Source organism: Suncus etruscus, chromosome 14, assembly GCF_024139225.1.
Source record: "Suncus etruscus isolate mSunEtr1 chromosome 14, mSunEtr1.pri.cur, whole genome shotgun sequence".
NCBI classification, from domain to species: domain Eukaryota; kingdom Metazoa; phylum Chordata; class Mammalia; order Eulipotyphla; family Soricidae; genus Suncus; species Suncus etruscus.
The window spans coordinates 71,722,323-71,744,449 of record NC_064861.1 but is presented as its reverse complement, the minus strand read 5'-3'; the positions used below and the strand labels follow the sequence as shown (position 1 = coordinate 71,744,449).

General features: G+C 44.6%; 1 protein-coding gene across 2 annotated transcripts in view; it reads left to right on the top strand.

Moving 5' to 3' along the window:
• Nucleotides 1–22,127, top strand: part of MAF (MAF bZIP transcription factor) — a 276,725-nt gene that overhangs the window by 7,133 nt on the left and 247,465 nt on the right. The window contains exon 2 of one of the 2 annotated variants that reach the window (XM_049786279.1): nt 8,262–8,327. The exons of the other annotated variant lie outside the window; for it this stretch is intronic. Within the exon in view, the coding sequence (XP_049642236.1) occupies nt 8,262–8,295 (34 nt within the window). The 3' untranslated portion in view covers nt 8,296–8,327. The remainder of the gene's footprint in view (nt 1–8,261; nt 8,328–22,127) is intronic. 2 annotated transcript variants of the gene reach the window in all.

Here is a 22,127-nt window from a genome sequence, read left to right as displayed (position 1 = left end):
CTTAAGTGGGACCGCTCCTTGCCAAACCACAAGCGTTGTTGCTAAAAAGGCAACAGGGTTATAGGAACGCATGGCATAGGAAAGGTTTGGCGGTGACACATCTCTGCCCCCCAAAACACAGCTGGCTTTGGTTGCCACATTCCCAGCATTTCCTCAGCCTAAATAGATGGAATGACTTCGGACATATGCAAAGAAAGACATAGGACAAGAATCACCTCGCTGTCACGGTCCCTGCTGGCTTCTTTTAGGCTGGCCGACTTCCACATCTGTGAAATGCCCTCCCCTGGGACTCGCTGCCACTCGGTGTGTTTAAACATCTGCTAGCCACACAGCTGGCCCTATTGTCTGCTTGTGCATAGTCCAGTGCTCACCGAGAGGGGTTGGGACGGGAGAATTTGCTAGAGACAGGCTTTAGTGGCTTGTGGCCACTAAATCAGGACAGGACAGCTCACAGCCACACTCTGGGTCCACCAGCCTCGGAGCCCTGTTTTGCCCAACTGGCCCCTAGGAAATTCAGCTCCATTTGACATCTTATTTTTTGGGGGGGGTACACCCGGTAATGCTCAGGGGTTACTCCTGGTTATGCCTCAGAAATTGCTCCTGGCTTGGGGGACTATCTGGGATGCCGGGGGATCAAACCGAGATCCTTCCTAGACTAGCACAGGCAAGGCAGAAGGCTAACCAATTGCGCCACCGCTCCAGTTCCTCCATTTGAGATTTTTAAAGTAACAACTTTGCCCCTAGTTCTTTGAAGTCCTGGTCTTCATTTTTTGTTTGGTTTTATTTTCAAAAAAGAGTGGCTATTTTCCTTTTTAACACATGTGGCAAGAATAATTCTTAGTCCCTCTGCGGGTTCATGAGAATAAGAAAAACCCCAAAGTTTCTTCCCATGCTTGATCTTGACCTAAACGATGCCCAAAGCCAAGCAGTGCATCCAGGTGGTCCCGCCAGCAGCCATGGGAATCTAGTATTTGTTTCTTTGGCTTTTGGCAAAATGTCTTTTTTGACACTGACAAAAAGTGCACAATGTCTGTGTCTTAACCCACCTTCTGGTGGCACTATATTTTTCTCATATACATAGGAATCTTCCAAATCTAGGCAGCAACTGGCCCCAGGAAAGGGGACTGAGTCTCCAAACTTCACTGCCTACCCACTTGTCCTGAACAAACCCAGCACAGTCCAGCTCCTGGTGGTATAGGGGACAGGGACACAGTGAAAGAATCTCAGCCTTTCTGTCTACCCCCAAGATTCTCAGGACAGAAAGGATAATAGTCTACTGCGATGTGGGAACCAGCTTTAGCTTTTAGAGAGGGTCAAAATGAACAAAGAAATAAAGAAACCAAAGTAAGTCAAGTTGTTCAGCCTGAAGCAAATTGGCCATTCATGGGTGCCTTCTCACCCCATCTATGGGAGGCAGTGGATGACGGGTGGACCTTGGCGATGACAGCACAGTGTCAGCCAAGCCCCCTTTGCTGAGGTCCTGGGGCGGCTGAGGTAGGGCTGTCTCTTTCACATCCACTCATGTGTGGTGTTCTGTAGCCTCTGATTTTCAGAGATCCGATTCCGCTCAGAAAGCAGGTGGCCCTGGGGAACGCTTTGGGGAAAAGTGTCCATACAGTAACACATGATTCTGGTGTGGAGATATTTTGAACAGGTCACACATATCCTGCCCGCACATCCACGGTTCTCTGGTCTCATGACAGCCTTTGTTCATATCTGAGAGCCTTTTGTGTGGGGGTTCCCTCCCCTGTGCCTGAAAACACCTGGTGGAGGGAGAAAAGTGCCCTTTGTCGTCGATCTGCAATCTGGGATCTGCGACCAACTTGCGCCCTCGGAGGAATCTCTCGCTGTGCTTTTTCCTCTGCCCAGAGGTTATGATAGGAATGTGTGGCTCTTTTCTGAATCTTCCCTTTTCTTCCTCCTCTTCCTCCTCCACTTCCTCCTCCTCTTCATCTTCCTCCACATTTTCCTCCTCCTCCTTCTCCTCCTCTTATGCTCTCCTCTCCCTCCTTCAGCCAAACACAGCAGCTTCTTTTCCTTCCTGACTGCCCCAGTGAGGATTTTTAGGGCTGCAAAATCTTCTCTCCCTTCCCTGCCGATGCTCCTATCTGAAGATTCGAAAGGAGCATGCATGGGAGTGGGAAGAGGCAAACGGGGGGTGCTTTTCTGAAGGAGAGGAAAGATCTATGTTTACCCCACAACTCCAAGCAACCCCCTCACTCTTTCGTGCCCCAAGTCTACAACTGCAGATTTGGGTGGAGTTTCTCTCCTAAATATTCTCATCACCAACCTTGCATGTGTCCAAGTGCAAAAGCCAAAGAAGGATTTTGTTTTGTTTTGGTGATTTTATTTTGAGTTGTTTTAGTTTGGTTTTTTGGCCAAACCCAACAGTACTCAGGGGTTCCACCCGGCTCTTCACTCAGAAACCACTTTTAGTGGGCTCAGGAGACTATATGGGATGCCAGGAATCAAGCCCGGATTGGCCGCATACAAGGCAAACATTCTATCTGCTGTGCTATATTTCTGACCCTTCCTTTGTTTTTTTTGTTTTTGATTTATTTTTGCCTCTTCCTTGGCACTCTTCTTGTGAGGAACAGGAGAGAGGTCATGGAATCTTCTAGAAGTGGCTCAGCAGGAGTGCCCACTGCACTGTGCTCCAGAGAGAAGCCCTAGCAAGCCTGATTTTGCCGAGATCATTCTAGGCTGGAGAATCAGCTCAGTGATACCAGTGCTCTTTTATTTTTATTTTTAGGCCCCTCTTTGGCAGTGTTAAAGCAGGGCTGACTCTGTGCTCAAGGATCATTCCTGATAGTGCTCAGGACTATACGTGGTGCCAGGGATCAAAACTGAATGGGCCATGTGCCAGGAGATTGCACTAGCTTCTATACTATCTCTCAGGCCCCCAAAGCCCTTTTTGCAGCCCCAATTTATCCTGGTTCTCGCTGACTCATGTCCAGGAACCTGCGGGAGTGAGTATTCTGCAGAGGAAAGAGGGCCAAGGATTCAGGGTACAGCTTGGCCAATTCAGGTGAAGTTGGAAACAGTGGACCAGAAGGGATGTGTGCAAAACCAGGTGGGGAAGCATCATATACAAAGTGACCTTGGCCCTCCAAACAGTGCCCGGTACAGGGTTCTTTTCAGGACCCCAGTTTCCCACCAGGAAAGATGTCTGTTCCCATCAAGCTCCTAACTTCTGGGCAGGGCATGGCAGTGGCTTCCAAAAACACTAGCTCTGGGTGTCCTCAGCATCTCTTCTACCTGCCCCCTGCCCTGGCTGGGCATCTTCCTAGAAATCCCAGCACCTGTCCCTTCCATGCACAGGGCCACCTCTGGGCTATGGAGCAGTCTGGGCCCCAAAAATCACCCATGCCCTAGTGTAAGTAGAGAGAAAAACAGGAAAGGAAAGAAGGTGAGAAAAAAAGCTTCTAGATCCTTCTGGTGCTAGTTGGTACTTCCAGGTTGGAAGAGATCTGCAGCTTGGAATGAGGGTGATGACAACGGGAGGTGGGGGGATGCCAGGGACACCCTTCTGCCTGTCGAATTCCAAGTGTCCCTGTACCCCGTCACCAGTATACTTCCAACTAGTTCCCATCCACATGAACATTCTTGGGTGTTCCCAACCCTCATCCCGGCTGCCTCACACAAAACTGGGGACTAGCACTGTGAGAGATTAGGGGGGACCCTCCCCTTGTAGGTGCCAAATGGAAGGGTAGATGGCAGGGCTAAAGAGTGGGGAGGTCATAGCAGATGCCTCATTTCCCAGAAAGACCTTGATGCCCTTTGTCCTACATGCAGTTCCCCTACACCCTACCTTGACTGGGCCCTAGATGGACAGAACTCTCTAACAGCGCCCACCCCCTATCTGTTTCCCTACCAATCCCCCAGAGGAGTCCAGGAGCCAACTAGGCTCCCCTAATGGGGACACCCACACCTCCACAATGCCCCAGGCTCCCCTGACTGCATCCTGAAGGAGAAAAGAATGTAGATTAGAGTTTAAGTTTGGTCTAGGTTTGCCAAGAAGACTGCTCTGTCCAGGAAGAGTCCAGGTCACCCTTAATGGCCCCCACCAGGCCACCTGCTTTTCCCAAGAGTCTTCCATAAATTAGATCCTCTGTTTCAGATCTTTTGATTCCTATTTGATTCATTTTCTGGCCCATTTTCCAGATCTTTTATATTTTATTTTTCCCCTCCTTTCCTGCCTATGCAGGTTAGAGAAGATGGAAGGAGGAAATCTTGAGTGTGTGCAGTTAGATCTTCTTGGAACTCTGCAGCCCCCCCCCCCGCCCCCGATGCCAATCTGAGTTTATCTTGAGGAAGAGAATCAGGGGACCCAATGTATGTGGCTCAGGTGGGAGGAAGGCACATTGCTTACTTGCAGTTCCAGTGGGAGCTAGTTCCTGGGCAAAAAAAATTTGCGAAGTCCTCATTTCATCAAGGACACCCCCATTCCTCCTGCTCAGACCTCATCACAGGGCTCTTGTTTGGGACCTGCCTAGGTAAGGAAATGCTCAGATCAGTATCAGTTCATCTTTTTAAATAAATCACTCGCATACCTCCCATGCACACCGACTGATGTCAGGGAAGGCTTCATTCCATGGAGGTAAACACTGAAACATAAACAAGGATCTCAGCATCCTAGATCCTTGTGCATCAGATGCAGCTATGATCCTCTGATGGTGTGTGTGTGTGTGTGTGTGTGTGTGTGTGTGTGTTAGGGGTTGCAAGGAGTGATCGGAACCATTCCCAGGCTTTAACAAGAAGAGCTCTGAGTCTTTCTGTTCCCTTTTCTCACCCCACCACAATGAATTCAACCTGATTTTCACCTGCCATTTCTTTACTTATTGATCTATTTATTTAGCAATTGAGCTGCTTATTTGGAGAGCCCTTTAAAAGTAGCACATTGGATCAGGAAGTTGGCATTATGGTGGGGTAGTTGCAGAGACCATTAGTTCTCAGATCCAGCTGCAGTTTGCCCACAATAAAATCTAATTTGTTTGTTAGTTTGTTTTGGGGCCACACCCGGCAGCACGCAGGGGTTACTCCTGATTCTGCACTCAGAAATCGCGCCTTGTGGGCCTTGGGGGCCATATGGAATGCCGAGGATAGAATGTGGATTGGGGTGTTGGCGCGGCAGCTCTAGAGGTAAGGTATCTGCCTTGCCAGTGCTAGCCTTGGATGGACCTCGGTTCGATCCCCTGGCGTCCCATATGGTCCCCCCAGCCAGGAGTGACTTCTGAAAGCATAGCCAGGAGTAACCCCTGAGCATGACCAGGTGTGGCCAAAAAAAACAAAAAAAAAATCAATATTTTTCTAATGTAAGTTGTATGTATATTTATGTTCTACCTTGTGACATATTAGTAAATATAAATTCAATACATGAATATAAATATTTAGATACATTAAATTAAAAGACATACATCATACATATTTTATTCTTTAGCATACTGTGCATATTTTCAGTAGATTTTTAACTATCATTGTAACATTTAATATATTTTGTGCTTCATTCCTTATTAATTATCATTTGAAGTATTTTAATAAAAAGTCATTTCAACGGAAAAAAAAAAGAATGTGGATTGGTCCCAGGTCGGCCGTGTGCAAAGCGAATGCCTTACACCTGTGCTTTCTCTCAGGCTCAGTCACAATGAAGTCTAAAGGGACACAGGAGATGTGGGGTTAATAGTACCCATCCCTCAGCACATTGCATGTGTCTGCAGGAGCACAACTTGCCTGGCATGTGAGTTCTAGAGTGATATGTCCCCAAAACCTTCATCTAACCTGGTGTAATTTTGGGGGCTCAGACCCACGACACAAGGGAGCCCTCTCCAGAATGCTTCCAGAACACTCTCTCAGTTCCTCCCGGTTCTTTTCTGTGAGAGAGCCGAGCTTCGCCAGCACCCCCCTTGGACAATCCCTGCACATTCCTGGGTGATTCAAAAGAAATTGCAAGTTTCTTCATTAAGTCAACATAACACAGTGTTAGGGGTTTTGTGCAGGGTTGATGGCCTGGTTTTGGCTATACCAGCAGCCCCCAAAAGTGAGCACCAGAATCTCATGCCCCACCACCACAGACCCTGGGAGCCCCCAGAGCTCCCGCCTTCACTCTTCCTTTAGTTAGGACAGCTCCCTGTGGAAAGTTAACACTTGATACAGGATCGGTGCCCTAGGTGGCCTGTAAGGAGAGGTCATCTTGTGGAAAATGACACCGGTGATCTTAAAAGGACATCCACTTTATGAGATTTCAGGCAACATGCCAAATATCATATTTAATGAGGCACGATTCTTTTTTTCTCCAAAAATAACAGAGTCTTAGAGAGCTGGACAGGAAAGCAAGGGGAGGAACAGAATGGTGGGGGTCCTTTTCCTTTTTTTTTTTTTTTTTGCAAAATGTCTGCTCATTTATTGCTTTATAATATTGTTCTACAGTTGAAAAATGCTTCACAAGTAGATGATCTCATGTAAATACTTCTTGCCCGAGCTTAACATATGTTTGCAGAGTCCCAAAGGAATTACCAGAAAATTCTCTCCACAATCTCTTAAGCATTGAAAGTCTATTCTGTGTTTCTTCAAAAATCTGTTGTTTCTATAAAGATTTGTTATTGTTTTTTTTAAATAAGCTTATAGGGGAACTTACATGAGAAGGGTTTTCTTTCTTTCTTTCTTTCTTTTTTTTTAAAGATTAGTCATTTGAACTTCTAATGGAAGACAATGGAGAACAATTGATATTACTGATAACACGTCCAGGTTTTATATCTTCAGTCTGCCTCTCTCTCTTTTTTTTTTTTTTTCTGGCATCGAAAGAATATATTTGGGCCAAGATTAATGTATACTATTACATGAAGAAGAATAGTTTTGTCTCAGAAGGTTTTAAAAGCATTTCTAATGTGCATCTGAGTGACAGTACCGTGTGCATGGCAGACAACCTGGGGTCCGAGAACACAGACGTTTTTATCTACGGGTTCTAAGCTTCATTAGACCATTTTAGAACGAGGGCATTTGGAACAGCTAGGATGATGCACAGTGCAAATTTCAGTAGAAGATTTCCGTGGTTAAAGTCAAAAATAGGGATCCACTAGCTTCTCTCTCTCTCTCTCTCTCTCTCTCTCTCTCTCTCTCTCTCTCTCTCCTCCTTCTCTCTCTCTCCTCTCTCTCATTCTCTCTCTGTTAGAGTCAAGAAACAAATGAGAAAGCACCCCATCATCTGTTAGAGAGGGATCCAAAACAACAAACAAAAATAAAATAAAATAAAGTTGGAGGTGTGTTTAAAGAAAAATAACTGAATATATAGGTTGAGAAGAAAACAGATTGACTTCCTAGTTTATCACAGTTATTGTACACAGATTTGCTGGAACCGTGGTGGATTTTTTAAATTAGATTTTAAATATATTTTGACAGTCTGAACTTGTATAGTGTGACTAACTGTAGGGGGAAATGACAGGTCTGCTTTGTTATTAAACGGCTGTCTAAAAAATATTGGAGTCCGTACAGTAAATGATAATTATTTTACCACTGACATAGTACAGTAATAGCAATAAGGATTTTTTGAACCATAGTAAGCTAACGACTTTGAATCACCGTGCTGCATTCTTTGCTGTGAAGCAAAAAAGACTTTTTTTTTTAAAGCAAGCAACCTCATTTTCATATCACCATCCTAAGCATCCCCTGCTACTAATTTAAACAGAGAAGAAGTTAATAAATAAGCAGGGTGGGACCTAAATGGTTCTATTTGTTAAGGGAACATTTGCAATTAAGGTCAGCAGTTGAAAGAGAACAGACCAGAGTACAGGGGAAGGGGGAGGCAGGAGGAAGATGGAAGAGAAGATGAACCCTAAGAGAGGACTGGGTGAGGCTGGGACCCTGTGATTTTCTGAGTTGGGGACCATGCCCACAAAGGAATCCTACATCAGCACCAACCAGTCCCTCGAACCTCCCCTATGGGGCTTCCCAAGCCACCTGGTTCTATTGGAACTCTGAGCTGATTGGAGTTTCGGGTTCCTTGGGGTATCACTCTCCTCACCCACCCTGAGGTCAGAGACCTATAGGCCTCCTTCTATTCCTCCCTGTTATCTTTTATGTCACCCCTACTCCTGTGGCCAGGCAGAGACACCCCCAGCCCCTACCCAGATGTGCTCCTTCTGGGGAGTCAAGTTTTGCTCTTTGCAGAACTAGTTAGACAGCCTTGAACAGACAAGACTGACCCGGAAACCCTCTTCCTGGTTATTAATGACCCTTTGTTTATTTTAATATATTTACTAAATCAGGTACCCAAGGGAATCCTCTACATCAGTGATGTGAAAAAAAATATCCCGTTGCCTGAAGCCGAAGAGGTACAGCTTGACTTGTGATTTGCATGTGCTCGTTTTCTGTTTTCTGTTTTTTTTTCCCCCTTTGGTTTGGTTTTGTTCTTTTTTAAAAGAGTTTTCCCAGTGGGTTGGAGTGGTGGGACAGGGTGGGGAGGGGGGGTACAGGGAGGAGGATATAAACCAAGCTGATCAGTTTTGAGGTGTGAAAAACTGATTTCATCATGACGAAGCCTTGTTTCACCTGCACCATGAATGGTGAGACTAAGTGTTGAGGAGAAGTGACACCCACCGTATGTGTGAGAACCCAGCATGCTTCTATTTCTGCAGGAATTTTGTTACTTGGTTGTGGGGGGGGGGGGGAGCGGTGCAAGGAGTAAGGAGCCCTGCTGGAATATTCTAAGATCGGTGGTGTCCACTAATTGGCATCTCGAGGCCCTTCAGATCTGCTCCCTTCTGCTCGAAGGGCCAAAAAATCTGGGTGGATCTCTCTGACTTCACCTCCCCCCCCCCTTTGAGACAATATTCTAAATTGGCTTTTACAGTTTTCTGTCCACTTTCCAAATCCAGGCTCCCTACTCATATTTGGAATTTCTTTAGTGTGATTTCAGGGCTTAGTACACGGCGCCCTCTTGGAAATGGGATTTTGAAGTGACCCCTCCACCCACCCTGCCCCCTGCCCTCCCTTCACTTGCTGTAGGCAGAAGGGGCCTGGGGAGGGGTGGGAAGCAGAAAACTGATTGTTATCTACGGAATGAAAAAAAAATGAAATGAAGCTACTTAAATGGGTTTTCAATTACAAGTATCCCAGTGTGAATTGAATTATGAACTCTCTTCATTTAGAGAGCTAGACCAACACTCTGACACCATCATTATTTAGTGTCGTTGTTTATGTGCTCTTATTATCTCTCATTGGCGAATGAAAGGACTTTGTTTGACTTAAAAAAATATGCTTGCTGAGAAATTTGCATGAAATACAAGTTTGGGGTTTTGAGGAAAACTGAGGTGGTGATAGTGGTGGTGGTGGTGGTGGAGGGGGGAGATTGCAAAAGTCACAGAGTCAAATTACTCCTCTTAAAGAAGAAACACAGTGAGGACCCAGGAAATTAGCAGAGTTGGAGAGCAGAAAGCCATTTTCCAGTCTATTCAAAAATAGAACTGGAGACTTATTTCTCCATGCTGCTGTGTTGAGAGTCCTTTGAATAATTGGGCTGTGAATATTTAACATGATTTATTTCCCAGCTCTATACAAAGCTAACATTTTCTGTAATGGTTATCATGCATAATTTTAACTCAATGGATACCTGAGGATGGATGTGTGTCACCAAGTGAGTGTGCCTGCTTTACACCCATCCTGCATTCTTTTCTCCAATCCTTGTCTCTCTCACTGTGCTTTGAAAACCATCTATTAAATCTGGTGATCAAAGTTCACCAGCAGGTTTTGTCACCTTGAAAGCAGCTATTTGGAGCCGAGAATTAATGAACTTTTAAGGCAAGGTCCACCCTGGGCTTGACCCTCTTGGTAATGCTCTATAGAAGCTTACCCAGGAGGAGAGAAATCAAATTTCAGCTGAGGCCATGATTGACAGGTGAGAGCAAGGAAGAAGGCGGTGTGGGGCTGGATGGGGAATTCAGGAAGGAGGACAGTCCTCAGATTGACTCCGTGATATTAGAGATTACGAACCGAGAGATGAAAAGTCCAATTCTTGAGACTCTTGGGAAGCTGACTTGGTTTATTTTCAGAATGTCCCTTGGCTAGAAGATTTCTGTGGTTAAAGTCAAAAATAGGGATCCACTTTTCTCTCTCGCTCTCTCTCTCTCTTTCTCTCTCTTTTTTTCACCCCCCTCTTGCTAATTTCCACTGTGTATAGCCTCATGGCTTATTTCTGGCAATTTAGACTAGAGCATAAAAATTAAATCACAAGCCATTTGGGGAGCCATTTAATTACCTTTCATTTATTCTCAGAAGCACAGTCTAAGCTCAGATGGTTGTTGGGCATATTACAAAATATCCATCCTAAGTGGTATGGCAAAAGAAAAAATGATAGAATTTTTCATTTCTGTGGCAACCCCCTTGATCTTAACTCCTTTTTTTTCATGAGTGTGTTACAGTTTAACATCTGCAAATCTACCAAAATGCTAGTGACCTTATCAAGGTTGTGCTGTCCAGAGTCTGACAGGATCCTCAGACGAAGAAACTCATGTGAATTGCTATTCCTTCTGTTTTCCCACAGCTACATCTCTGTATTAAAGGGTGTCCTGGGCATCATGGCCCTTGGAAAGGTGTTGCCTAGCCTCAAGTTCTGGGAAGGTGGGAAGACATAGTTCACACAAAAAAAGCCTGTTCTTTGCCCAAATTACCAAAAGGGTAATACCACTGCCCCCAAGTGGATTTGCACCCAAGTCAAAAGTAGGTCCTCAATTCCTTTCCTTCATCCTTTGTGCACTAACACAAACTCTGACCCTTTGCCAGCTCACGACTATGCTTTACCCCTTTCAGATGGTCCTGACCTTGGTTAAGAACCATCCAGATGCCTAGAAGTCCTTCAGAACTGTCCTGGGGCAAGGCTAGTGGGATCCACATGTAGGAGGACATACAGCTGAAACTTGTAGCAATAAAAGCACTTTCTGAGTCCCAAGGGCACATCACTCTAGTGTGGCAGTAGAGCAGGGCAAACCCTTTACTCTAGTTTCCTAGTGTGACAGTAGCGGAGCAGACTTGTCTCTTGACTATTCTTAAGACCATCTAGAGGGCCCGGAGAGATAGCACAGCGGTGTTTGCCTTGCAAAAAGCCAATCCAGGACCAAAGGTGGTTGGTTCGAATCCCGGTGTCCCATATGGTCCCCGTGCCTGCCAGAAGCTATTTCTGAGCAGACTGCCAGGAGTAACCCCTGAGCACAGCTGGGTGTGACCCAAAATAAAAAAAAAATAAAAAGACCATCTAGACCCACCAGCATGCCCAAGGTAGGTGGCCTTAGCATCCCACCATCTAGAGTCCAAAGCAACCCAGAAGCCCTAACCCAGGGCCACAGGGGAATCTTGTTTCTATTTTGGAGAACTTGTCATCTTAGTTTGCCCCAAGATGCAGCTGCAGCTGTACAGAAGAGGCAACCCTTCTTTCTTGACCTAAGGCCAAGGGTCCACGTGAAGGTCTGTGCTTGGCTCTAAAGGAACATTCAAAGCAGGTTTGCCTTTGAACCCAGAATGTGAGTGAGGTGTGCTAAGGTTTTGGAAGGAGACTGACTGTGAGTTCTGAGTTCCCAGAGCTCAAGGAGGATCAGCTAAGGGTCTAGACCAGAGATGGTCAACCTATGGCATGCGTGCCAGCAGTGGCACATGAAGGACTTGCAGCTGTCATGCAGTAAGATCCGCAATTAAGATATGTGGCGCGGTGGGAGGCGAGTGCTGGTGTCAGCTTTGCAGCTCACCTGGCAACAGGGCTGGACTGGCCATTGGGAGAATGTGCTGGCACTTTGAAGAAATTCTTTGTGTTTTGTGTGTGTGTGTGTGTGTGTGTGTGTGTGTGTGTGTGTGTGTGTGTGTGTGTGTGTGGCGCAGTTTGGGCACTCAGGCTCAAATAGGTTAGCCATCACTGGGCTAGACCCTTTCCACTAGAGTAGATACCCTCGGGGCTATGAGGAGTAGAGACATGTAGACAACAAATTTGTAGACAGATTTGGGGCATGGACCAAACCCTTCTCAAAGTCCACGAGTCGAGTCAGTGGCATCTTTAGCCAGTGACTCGATATAATTGTTAGTCCTAAGAAGAATAACCGGAAACTGTGTCACCATTTTTGTTTTGTCCTTTGCACTTTTTTTTCTCTAATTGTCTGCCACTGCTTGTTTAATTTGATGCTCTTCCTCCAGCAGAGCCAGCCCCGGCCCAAGGCATGCCCCCTTTTCAAATATCCCTCCACCTCCGGTGGGTTTTCATTCCTCAGGGCTCTGATGTCAGATCACACGCAGAGTTCTCAGGCCGCCTGCGGAATTCAGACTGTTTCCCCTCAGCTCCAGGCCGCGGTTGAAAGGACTGATTTAGAGACAGAAATACTATGCATTGAAGTGGGAGAAAGAAGGAAGAAGGAATCTTTGCAAATGCACCACCCTAATTACTTAGGATGCGTGTTTAAAGAGCTTGCATTTTAAATGCACACTTTCCAGTCACCTGCCAAACTCCCCGATTTACTGCTGTGGTCCAAACATGCCGGTATTTAAACTCACTTTACCTGCAGCTTGCTGAGTCTTCCATTTCTTCTGTCCAAAAATGACTATTAAGCTGTTGTTTCATGTCTGGATTTGGGTTTTTTTTTTTTTTTTCTGTTTGCTTGCTTGGTTGGTTCATTGGCTTTTGGCTTTTCCTGGCACCTAATGAAATGATCACCAGTAACTGAACTAAGCAGAAAGGCTAGTTTTGGTTTGCTTCATCTTCTTTTATTGATTTAATTTGGGGGGGAGGGGTCTCTTTCTTCTAATACTGATAAATTTGAGGATCAGGCTAAAGCAATGGGGAAAAAATCCCAGCTGCTTCTCTTTCCAGCTTGTACAGGAAATACACTAAAGCTATTAGCACAGATACTATTGCAGATGGAAATTAATACCAGGAGGAGAGGGAGAGGTGGTCTTGGGCATTGAGTGGGAAAATTAGAACAGGGGTGGGGGATTCTGAGGTGCTGTCAGAGCCAAGGAAGCAAGTGGAGGGGAGGCCTGATTGGTCAGGTGTAAGGTGTGAGGTGCTGGAAGATATTATCACAATAATTAACAATCTCACGGAACTTCTCGTCCTTCAACAGAAAGTGAGAGAGAGACAGAGACAGAGAGACAGAGAGAACATGAAACTAACTGACTTTATTTACACCTTTTCCCTCCCTGAGCAACCTTCAAGTCTATGGCACTTTCATGCAAGCCAAGTCAGGGGGTACACCCCGTCTTTTATCTATATTCAGTCTATGGAAAGCACAGCAGCCATAAGTTCTAGATAGACAGTAAGAGGTGAGAATTGATCTGAAATTGACCCTGCGGTCACCCCCATTGGTGCATCGGGCTCTGCAGACAAAGTTGCCTTTCTTCTTTCCTGGCTCCTGCCAGCCCCACAGTTGAATTGGAGTTTGTCATTATTTAAAGAAACTCAAAAGCCTCGGTTGACTCTTCCACCACCCCCCCCCAACTCCTCCCCCTACTCTCTCTGCACCCCTCCACCCAGTTAATCAAAAGCGACCTTTTGTTACTGATGGTAGTTAATTAAAGGGCTTGAAGCTCTACTGTTTCGGGTTCTGTCCCTGGCATGTTTATATTTCTAAATGAAGGACAAGAAATGGGGGGTGGCTGTAATGGGGGTGTCTTTCTGAGAAGAAAAATTTGGACAGTAGAATTTTTTGTTTACTTTTTTCTCCTGTCTGCTTCTCTCTCTCTCTCTCTCTCTCTCTCTCTCTCTCTCTCTCTCTCTCTCTCTCTCTCTCTCTCTCTCTCTCTCTCTCTCTCTCTCTCTCTCTCTCTTTCTCTCTCTCTCTCCTTGGTATATTTTAGAGTAAAATTTTTTTGTTTACTTTTTCTCCTTTCTGATTCTCTCTCTTAATGATTAGGACATTTTCCCAAAAAAAAAAAAAAACTTCAAAATGGGCAGAATTTGAAGGTCTTGTGTCTCATTTTCAAGGGTCCTCTTTCAAGTATGTTTGTAGACACATGAACCCCTGGTGTTTCTCTGCTCCAATTTTGTCTTTTCTTCTCAGGTTGCAAGCAGGGGGTGCAGAAGGACTAGCAGAGGGGAGAAAGGAAAGGACAGGTTTGGGTGAAGTTTGTGCTGCTCAGTGTGAATTACCTAGAGTTGAAACTAGGAACCTGCCTGGTGTCTGGGATTCTTGGAGGTTGCTTTATGCTCTGGACCGGGGCTCCCCATTATTGAATTTGCTGTGGGGTGCTGGTTTCTGAAGTCTCATCTGTCTCTGCTCAGCCCTGTTCTTATTTCAGGAGCCAGCAACTTCAGAAAGAGCAGCATCTTTCAAAGGTCAGGGTGAAATTGGTGGGGAGAACCACCGAGTGTTTTTACTCACCTTGGTAAACCCCATTGTTCATCATTTTACCTCTGTTGTTTGCTTATGAACACAGGGTCAGACATCTCGTCTTAGCACCAGAAGCAGAGATAACGCACAGCTGTGACAGGTACTAGACGCTTCTGCAGGGACCCCCAATACTCATCTAAACAGAGGGAACCTCAAAATTGGCACTTGATCACAGGTCACAGGACTTGCTTCCTGCCCCAAAGCTCCCAACTCACTCTAAGACCAGATCTAAGAAGTGTAAGCCAGAGAAGGGGCAAAAAGAAAGGCTTAAACGTGATTTCCCCCCCTCCCCTTCTACTTTTACTAAATCTGGCTGATTCTTGTCTTAAAAACCTTTCTCTCACTGGCTGGTAAATTTACCTTTTAGAGACACTTGTTGGGATGTAGGGTTGGAGACAAAGGGGTGCAGATTCTGCAAGGTCTGATTTTACTCCCCAACTTTGCAGAGTTCTGATCCATCATCACCCCCAATATTCCTAGCAGCTTTTCCTTCCACACAGGTACCTTCTCAGTCTAGCATGGCAAGTGCTGGGCATGGCGATTGCTCTTCAGCACCTGTGAGAGGTGCCCGATGAGCCATTCCTTCGTCAACACATCAGGCGGTACTTGGAAAGCCACTAAGGACAAAGTGGTTCTGAAAACGCATCTTTTCCCCCTATTTCCTTAAAATGTAATCTGGATCAGGGCTACTGAATCTATTGGGGGTTCCCCCACCTTCCAGGCCCCCCTCCTTCTCCCACTCTTGCGAGCTCTAATAATAAAGGACCTTGTAATTTATAATCAAAGTTTCCTATCGTTAAACTAAACTGTAAAAAACTGGCTTTGGGGTTTTGCTCATAAAATAAATATTTGAAAAGCTAGAGCAATGAGACGTGTACAGTAAAGCAACTTCAGAACAATATATCTGAATACCTGAATATCTACGTGTGATTTTTTTTTTTTTTTTACCTTTCTGAAGGCTCTTTAGTATATCCTGAAAAGCCTCTTAGGAAAACTGTCACTTTCTATCTACACTCATCCTGGAAGAAGATGAACTGATAAGTATATTGGGCTTCTTTTCTTTAATGAACTTCTAATTTTCATTTTTAAAGCTCCATTTGTTATTTGCATTCACTTATTATTATTACTATTATTTTTGAGTCCTATTATTTTGTACTCAGGAGTCAGCATGTCCGTGTGAGAATTCTCTGTAAGCTATAGTGCTCCAGAGCGAGAAAGAGGTTTTTTTTCTTTCTTTCCCTCTAACAAGGAAGCTCATTTAGAACGAAATGTTTATGTGAAGTGCTTGTCAGTTGGCATTTTTACTGGTTTGCTAACCCAAAGGTAAAATATAAAGCCATGTCTTTTCCTTGCTGGCTTGTTGTTACTAGAAGGGTCCCTCCCTTGTTAGCTTGATAAATAATTTTACTAGGGGGACTCTGCTATATTTTTATGCTTGCTGTCTATTTTCTGCTTGCTGCAAATAAATTCCCGTACTCGGAGGGCACTAAAACTCCAAACACATGGTATTTTCCCATTTTGCTGTTGGTTGCCTGAAATATTTATTCCAGCTCATGTTTTCAATTAATTTTTAAAGGAATAAAGAATTTGTGATTAATAGCAAATGAAAATATAGGCATCTAGGACTTCAGGACCCTCACGTCTGAGCCCCAAGGATGCTTTTCTAAAAAGCTGTGAGCATCCAACCAGTCTCCTGTTTGCCAGGCTGAAGATAGGGGTAACTAGACTTAAGCTGAAGTTTGCTTACTGTTGATTTCTTCTTAAGTGTGCCTTTATATTTTAACTACTAAGCTGCTAATAGAGGAAAATGAATAGTACTCTCAAATTTTATCAAGGGGCCAGAGCAATAATAAGGCAGGGAGAGGGCTTGCCTTGAATGCACACTACCTGGGTTCATTCCCCAGCCTCCCAAATGGTTCCCCCAAGTACCACCAGGAGTAATTACTGAGCTCAGAGCTAGGAGTAAGGCCTATGCATTGCTGGGTATGGGCCCCTCTCCCCAAAAATTCTGTTGAGAACAATACATTATAGAATAAAATTTATATTAAAAAATAGATTGTGAACATGGAGATGGAATTCATATGAGATATTCATATAAATGTTCACATCTAACAGTGTCCCTGGCATTTAGATGTGTGATTTGGGACTTCTGGTAGGCGTCACTGTAGCAAAAGGGGATGGTTGCCCCCCCCCAATCTAAATAAACACATCCCAAACATTCTCAGAACATAAAAGAGAAATTAATGTTGTCTATAAATGGCCAACAGAATGTGCTACCTAACAGGCATTCTATATAATGTTGAAAGAAGAGATGACATTTATGTGTGTTGGGAAAACAAGAGATCATTTTCCATGAATGTCAGGCGATTGCTCTAATTGAAATAGGATTTTTGTTTTTCTGAGGCAGATAATCTGCTTGTTGTTTACTATGTGTTATTTGCTCATTAGCATAGTGTTATTTTCTGAAACCGGAGCAGCACGTGTTTACAGAGTCGCAGACATAAATCCGAGGGCCAGGATGCCGAGCGTATGTCAGCAGCGCGAAGGGAGCTCAGGAGACCCGGCCCAAGGTTTCCTGAAGCTCTTTCTGCAAAGACCCTAGAGAAGGAGGAAACAGAAGACGGGGACCTGTGAATGAGTTCTCATATACACCCTCAGAAAGTCAAAGGTCAATATTACTTGTATATTCTCTTGACCTTTGAATCATAAACCTCAACATTTTCACAAGAAATACCAGTATTGGCTACCGAGATGCCTGTCTCTTCGCACTTGGGTTCAGATTTTGTTTTGCTTTGTTTTATTTTGTTTTGTTTTGTTTTTGGTGGGGGGGACACCTGGCAGGGCTAAGGGTTTACTTCTGATTCTGTGCTCAGAAATAACTCCTAGTGGACTTGAAGGATCATATAGGATTCTGAGGATCAAACCTGGGTCAGTGTTGTGCAAGGCAAACACCCTCTCTGCTGTGCTATCACTCCAGCCCCTGGGTTCAGATTTTATTTTCAGGATTTCAGGAATGACCTTGCCCACCTCCAAATCTGCACTCCCAGAAATGAGAGAGGCTCAGATGTTCAAATACAGACACAGAGTATTCAGCAGAGCAGGAGCCAGACCCTTGGGTCAGAAGGTCAAAACAACTTCAGTGGAGTTGAAGACCATGATGTTCCACTCTGCCTTGCCCTTTGGAAGTGGTTCAGAGCCGCTTGATGCTAAAGAGCACAGTGACCATTGATTGATTCCCAGAGGGCAGGTCCTCTGCCCTCCCTATTCCTCACAAGAACTCAAAGAGCATATACTTTAATCCCCTTATGCAAGATGAGGAAACTCAGGCACCAAAGCCATTAAAGATCCGATTTGACCTCAGACTAGAGTCAGGCAGATCTTTCTAGATAAGACAGTGGCCTGCCCTGAGTTTTCTTTTTCTTCCCATTTCAACATCACGATTTTAATCTTAGTTCCAGGCCCTGTGAACCCTGAAAATCTAGGTGTTCTTTCGCCCTTGGGGTCCTTTGTTTTTCTGCATGAGGTCGAGTGAGCTTTAAAAGCAAATGTACAAGGGTCTGGGTTGGACCCTGAAGACTGGAGTTATGGTCTCGATCCCAAAGACATCTCGGCTTTAAAAATATAATAATAATAAATGATTCTTTGGTTTGATTTTGCTAGGCAATAGAGTATCTTTTCCCTGCTCCAAGACAAGGATTGTCATCTCAAGAGCACATCAAAAATAATAGATGGTGCGTTTCCTTAATGTCCCGTAATGTGTAAGGTGGCTGGTGCACCGTCAACACTCAGGAAATTGCCGAATAGTGGAGATAAATCAGCGTTAAATAACTCCATGGAAACCCCCATTTAATAAAAAGTTGTCAGCAAAATCCATAGGAACACACACACCAAAAAAAGCATATGGAGTTTGTAATATATTTTTTTTTGTTCCTTTGTTTTGGGGAACACTGGTAGTGCTCAGGAATTCTGGCTCTGCACTCAGTAATCACTCTTGGCAGGCTCAGAGGACCCTGTGGGATGCTGAGGATGTAACCAGGGCCTGCTGTGTGTAAGGTAAACACCCTCCTCCCAGAATTTTTACATTAAAAATAAATAGTCATGGTCCCTTTTAGGCTCCTGGGTTGTGCCAAGGATTCAGGAGCCTATGTCCCTAGTGCTTGGCACTGCCAGCACCTTTTGTATTTGGTTTTGTCTTTACTACAGTGAATCCCATTTTGACCTCAACTCATTGCAAGCTTTGGTTTGCTTTGGAATTTCACTTTGCTCTGAAGACCTGGGACTTCCCAGCCCTGTTTGAAAATGTATTGTTAAGATTGGAAAGCTTAGAAGCCTGAGATGCTAACTGATAAGCATTCTCTGTTCTCTTCTGAGAAAAATATAACTGTGCCTTAAAAAAATTAATTGGGGGGGGGCAGAGCAATAGCACAGCAGGGAGGCATTTGCCTTCAACAAGACTAATTCGGGTTCAATCCTCAGCATCCCCTATGGTCCTCCGAAGCTGCCAGGAGTAACCCTTGAGTGCTTATGGGTGTGGCCACAAAATAAAACAGAAAAATGGGGGCAAGTTAAATTTGGGGAGTCCAATTATTTAGGGAATTTAGGAGCAGGACAAATCCATAGGTTCATGTTTTGTTGTCCTTCTCAGTAGCTTCTAATAGACTATGTCAGACATATTAATATGAAGCATCAAACCAACTTCAATTTAGGTCATTTTCTAACTGACCATCTCCACAAATTAATCTGCAGATGACAGCTTTGAGAACTAGTTCTCAATTGAGATTCCAACCTACCTATTGGATTTGGTCCCAAAGGGTCCCTTTATTAACTTCCCCTCATTTTGCATGATATCCCATTTCTAAGTGATTTGTTTCTAATTCTGTACATTTTCTTCATCAGAACCCTGAGCAATAGATAAGCAGGCAAAGTGGTAGAATTACACTGATGAATATTACACTGATGAGTAACCCCCAAGTTTATAAATCTCATCATTGGGCTTAGTCTGTAGGTATTTTTCTCTTTGTTTTTTAGACCACAGTTGGCTGTGCTTAGGGGTTACTCCTGGCTCTGTGCTCAGGAATCACTTATAGCAGTGCTCATTGAACCATATTGGATGCTGAGGATCAAACCCAGGCAGTCACGTGCAAGACAAAAGACCGCCCTACTGTACTATTATTTTGGCCTCTGTAGGTTTTTTTAAATGTTTATTTACCAAGTGTTCCCTTTTTTGTTTGTTTGTGGTGTTTGTTTGTTTGTTTGTTTGTTTGGGGGCCACACCTGGCAGTGTTCAGGAGTTACTTCTGACCCTGCACTCAGGAATCACTTCTGACAGTCTCAGAGGACCATATAGGATGCTGGAAATTGAACCCAAGTAGTCCTCTTGTAAGGCAAAAGTCCTCCCTGCTGTGCTATTGCTTTAGTCCCTAGTCTGTAGGTTTATATAATAATAGAAATGGCGTATGAACTCCTAGCAGCCTTGTTGAACTCCTAAGTGAGACTTCATTAACTGCAAACTCTGCAACCCCAACTTAAAATCCCCTGTTCCCATTCAAAACAATTAAACACAGAATATCATCCTAGTTGTACCCCATGAGTTTCCCATAGGAAGGAGAGGTGGCCAATGAAGGTCTGTTAATTTTCTGAATCCTTGGCCATCAATTATCTGCCTTCAGCTTCTGGTCCGTCATCCCAGAGATCAAGGTGTCTATTGAGATCTAAAGTGCAGACTGGTGGGTATGGCTAGAAGCTCATTCTCCACCACACTGGCAGTGCTCAGGCTTACCCCTGTCTCTATGCTCAGGAGTAATGCCTTGTGTGGCTTGGGAGCCATGTGTATTGTTAGGAATTGAACAGTGCATGCAGGGCAGGCACCCTACTCCGTTGTACTCTCTCTAGCCCTTTTCACCTCTCTCTGGACAGCTGCCTCATTCTCCCTAGAAAGGTCAACCAGGCCATGTGTGAGAGGTACCCGAGTCCTCCCTCACTCCTTACCCCATCCACCCTCTACTTCCCATTCTGTTGATACCTCAGAGAAAGATTATGAAAGTCTAGGTCTGAGACAAGTGAGCTTGATGGTTGTTGATGGGATGAGAATGAGGTGTCTGTGTCTGGTCTAGTCAGTCAGAAACAATTACAGATTGGTCTTCAGAGCCAACTCCCTTCCTGGCAGTGCCAAAGAGAAAGTTCTGGAGGGGTAAAGTGTTCCCCACAATAGAGGTGGATGGTGAAACACTCATAGTCACCTCTTTGACACCAAGACAGGTACATGTCTTTGAACCTAGACTCTGGATGCTCAACCTTGGCTATATGCCATGGAGGCCTTTGAAAAACAATAATCCTTTGACCCAGATGCTAAGCCAGCATGTCTTTGGGCCTGTTGAACTTGCTCTTCTGAGTCTAAAGAGCTAAATCTAACTAGCTGTTCTCCCTGTCTGTAATGCCAACCCAGCATTGGGGACTCCTAGGGGAGGAACCCAGAGACCATTATCCAGAGAAATCCCAGAAAAATCGCCATTGAACTACCATATTTTACCATCAGGTAAACACTTAGCATTTTCCAGGTACTGTTTAAAACAAAGAAGAAGAAACATCCTTTGTATTTCTCCTGCTTCATCTGGCTAGCTTAGGCTCTGAAAACACTTAGCTCCATTTACAAGGAAATCTGAGGCTGTGAGGAAGAGAGGAAGAGGGTTGGAGTAGGTGATCAGTGACCTGGGATTTATACCTGGCCAGGCCACTATCCGGCCCGTATAGATGGGTCATCCCTAATAGTCCTGCTAAGTGTCTTTGTCTTTTTCAAGTGGGTGACTTAGTGAAACTAGTGCCAGAGTCCTCCCCACTACCCCACCATCACCTGCATCCTAGTCACACCTTCCTAATACCACACACGAAAATAGGATCACATTTGGGAGACAGCAGAATGGCCAAGTATAAATATTAGCTAGCATGATAAACAAAAAAAATCTGCTTCTCCAAAAGGAAAGAAAGCATTTCATTACTGAGTTCCAAGGATTAACACATTCCAATTGGCACATACCAACTTTTGCAGCCATCAACGAGGTACACCTTATTATTTGTCCTCATATCACCAAATGCTTAGTGCATGCTTGGCTTATGGAAACAGGGCACCACCAGGCAATGAGTTGGGACAGGACCAGCTGTGGCATTTGCTCCCACACCATCAGCCACCTTGATCTTCCACTGAAACGAACATTAAAACACCAGGAAAACCAGCCCACTTGGAAGATGCATTTCACTCTGCCTGGCAAGACAATTACCTTTGACAGTTCTCATCTCCTCTTGGGCTCTAAACTCGGGGAGTTTATGCCTCATTGAGTTTCCTGTCCAGCACAGCCCTGTGGGGATGAGGATCCTCAGAGCATGTACAGATCCAGCAGCATTTAGGTAGGTACCAAACCAGTTGTTGACTGTATCCTGCCCCCCACTGGTGGCTCCTGGGAGCCTATGGAAAGTGTGTGAAAGGTAGAAGGTGCCATCTTTGCCATCTGCCAAAATTAGAAGTTGTCCTCTTAATCTTCTCCTAGCTTTCTGAAGACTTGGAGCCTGGCATTTCCCTGACACTTTCCCAAGCTAGCTTTCCTTTCCTGGAAAGCTGGTTAAATATCATATGCACCAGGTCTATTGCTTAATGATCTCTTTTGGAGACTTACTGGAAAGTAGACTTTTTTTTTAAATAAAAAACTGGCTATTTGAGATTTAATTCCACAGGCCATTTGCATGTACTACCTGTATTCTAGTTTATTATAGTTCATC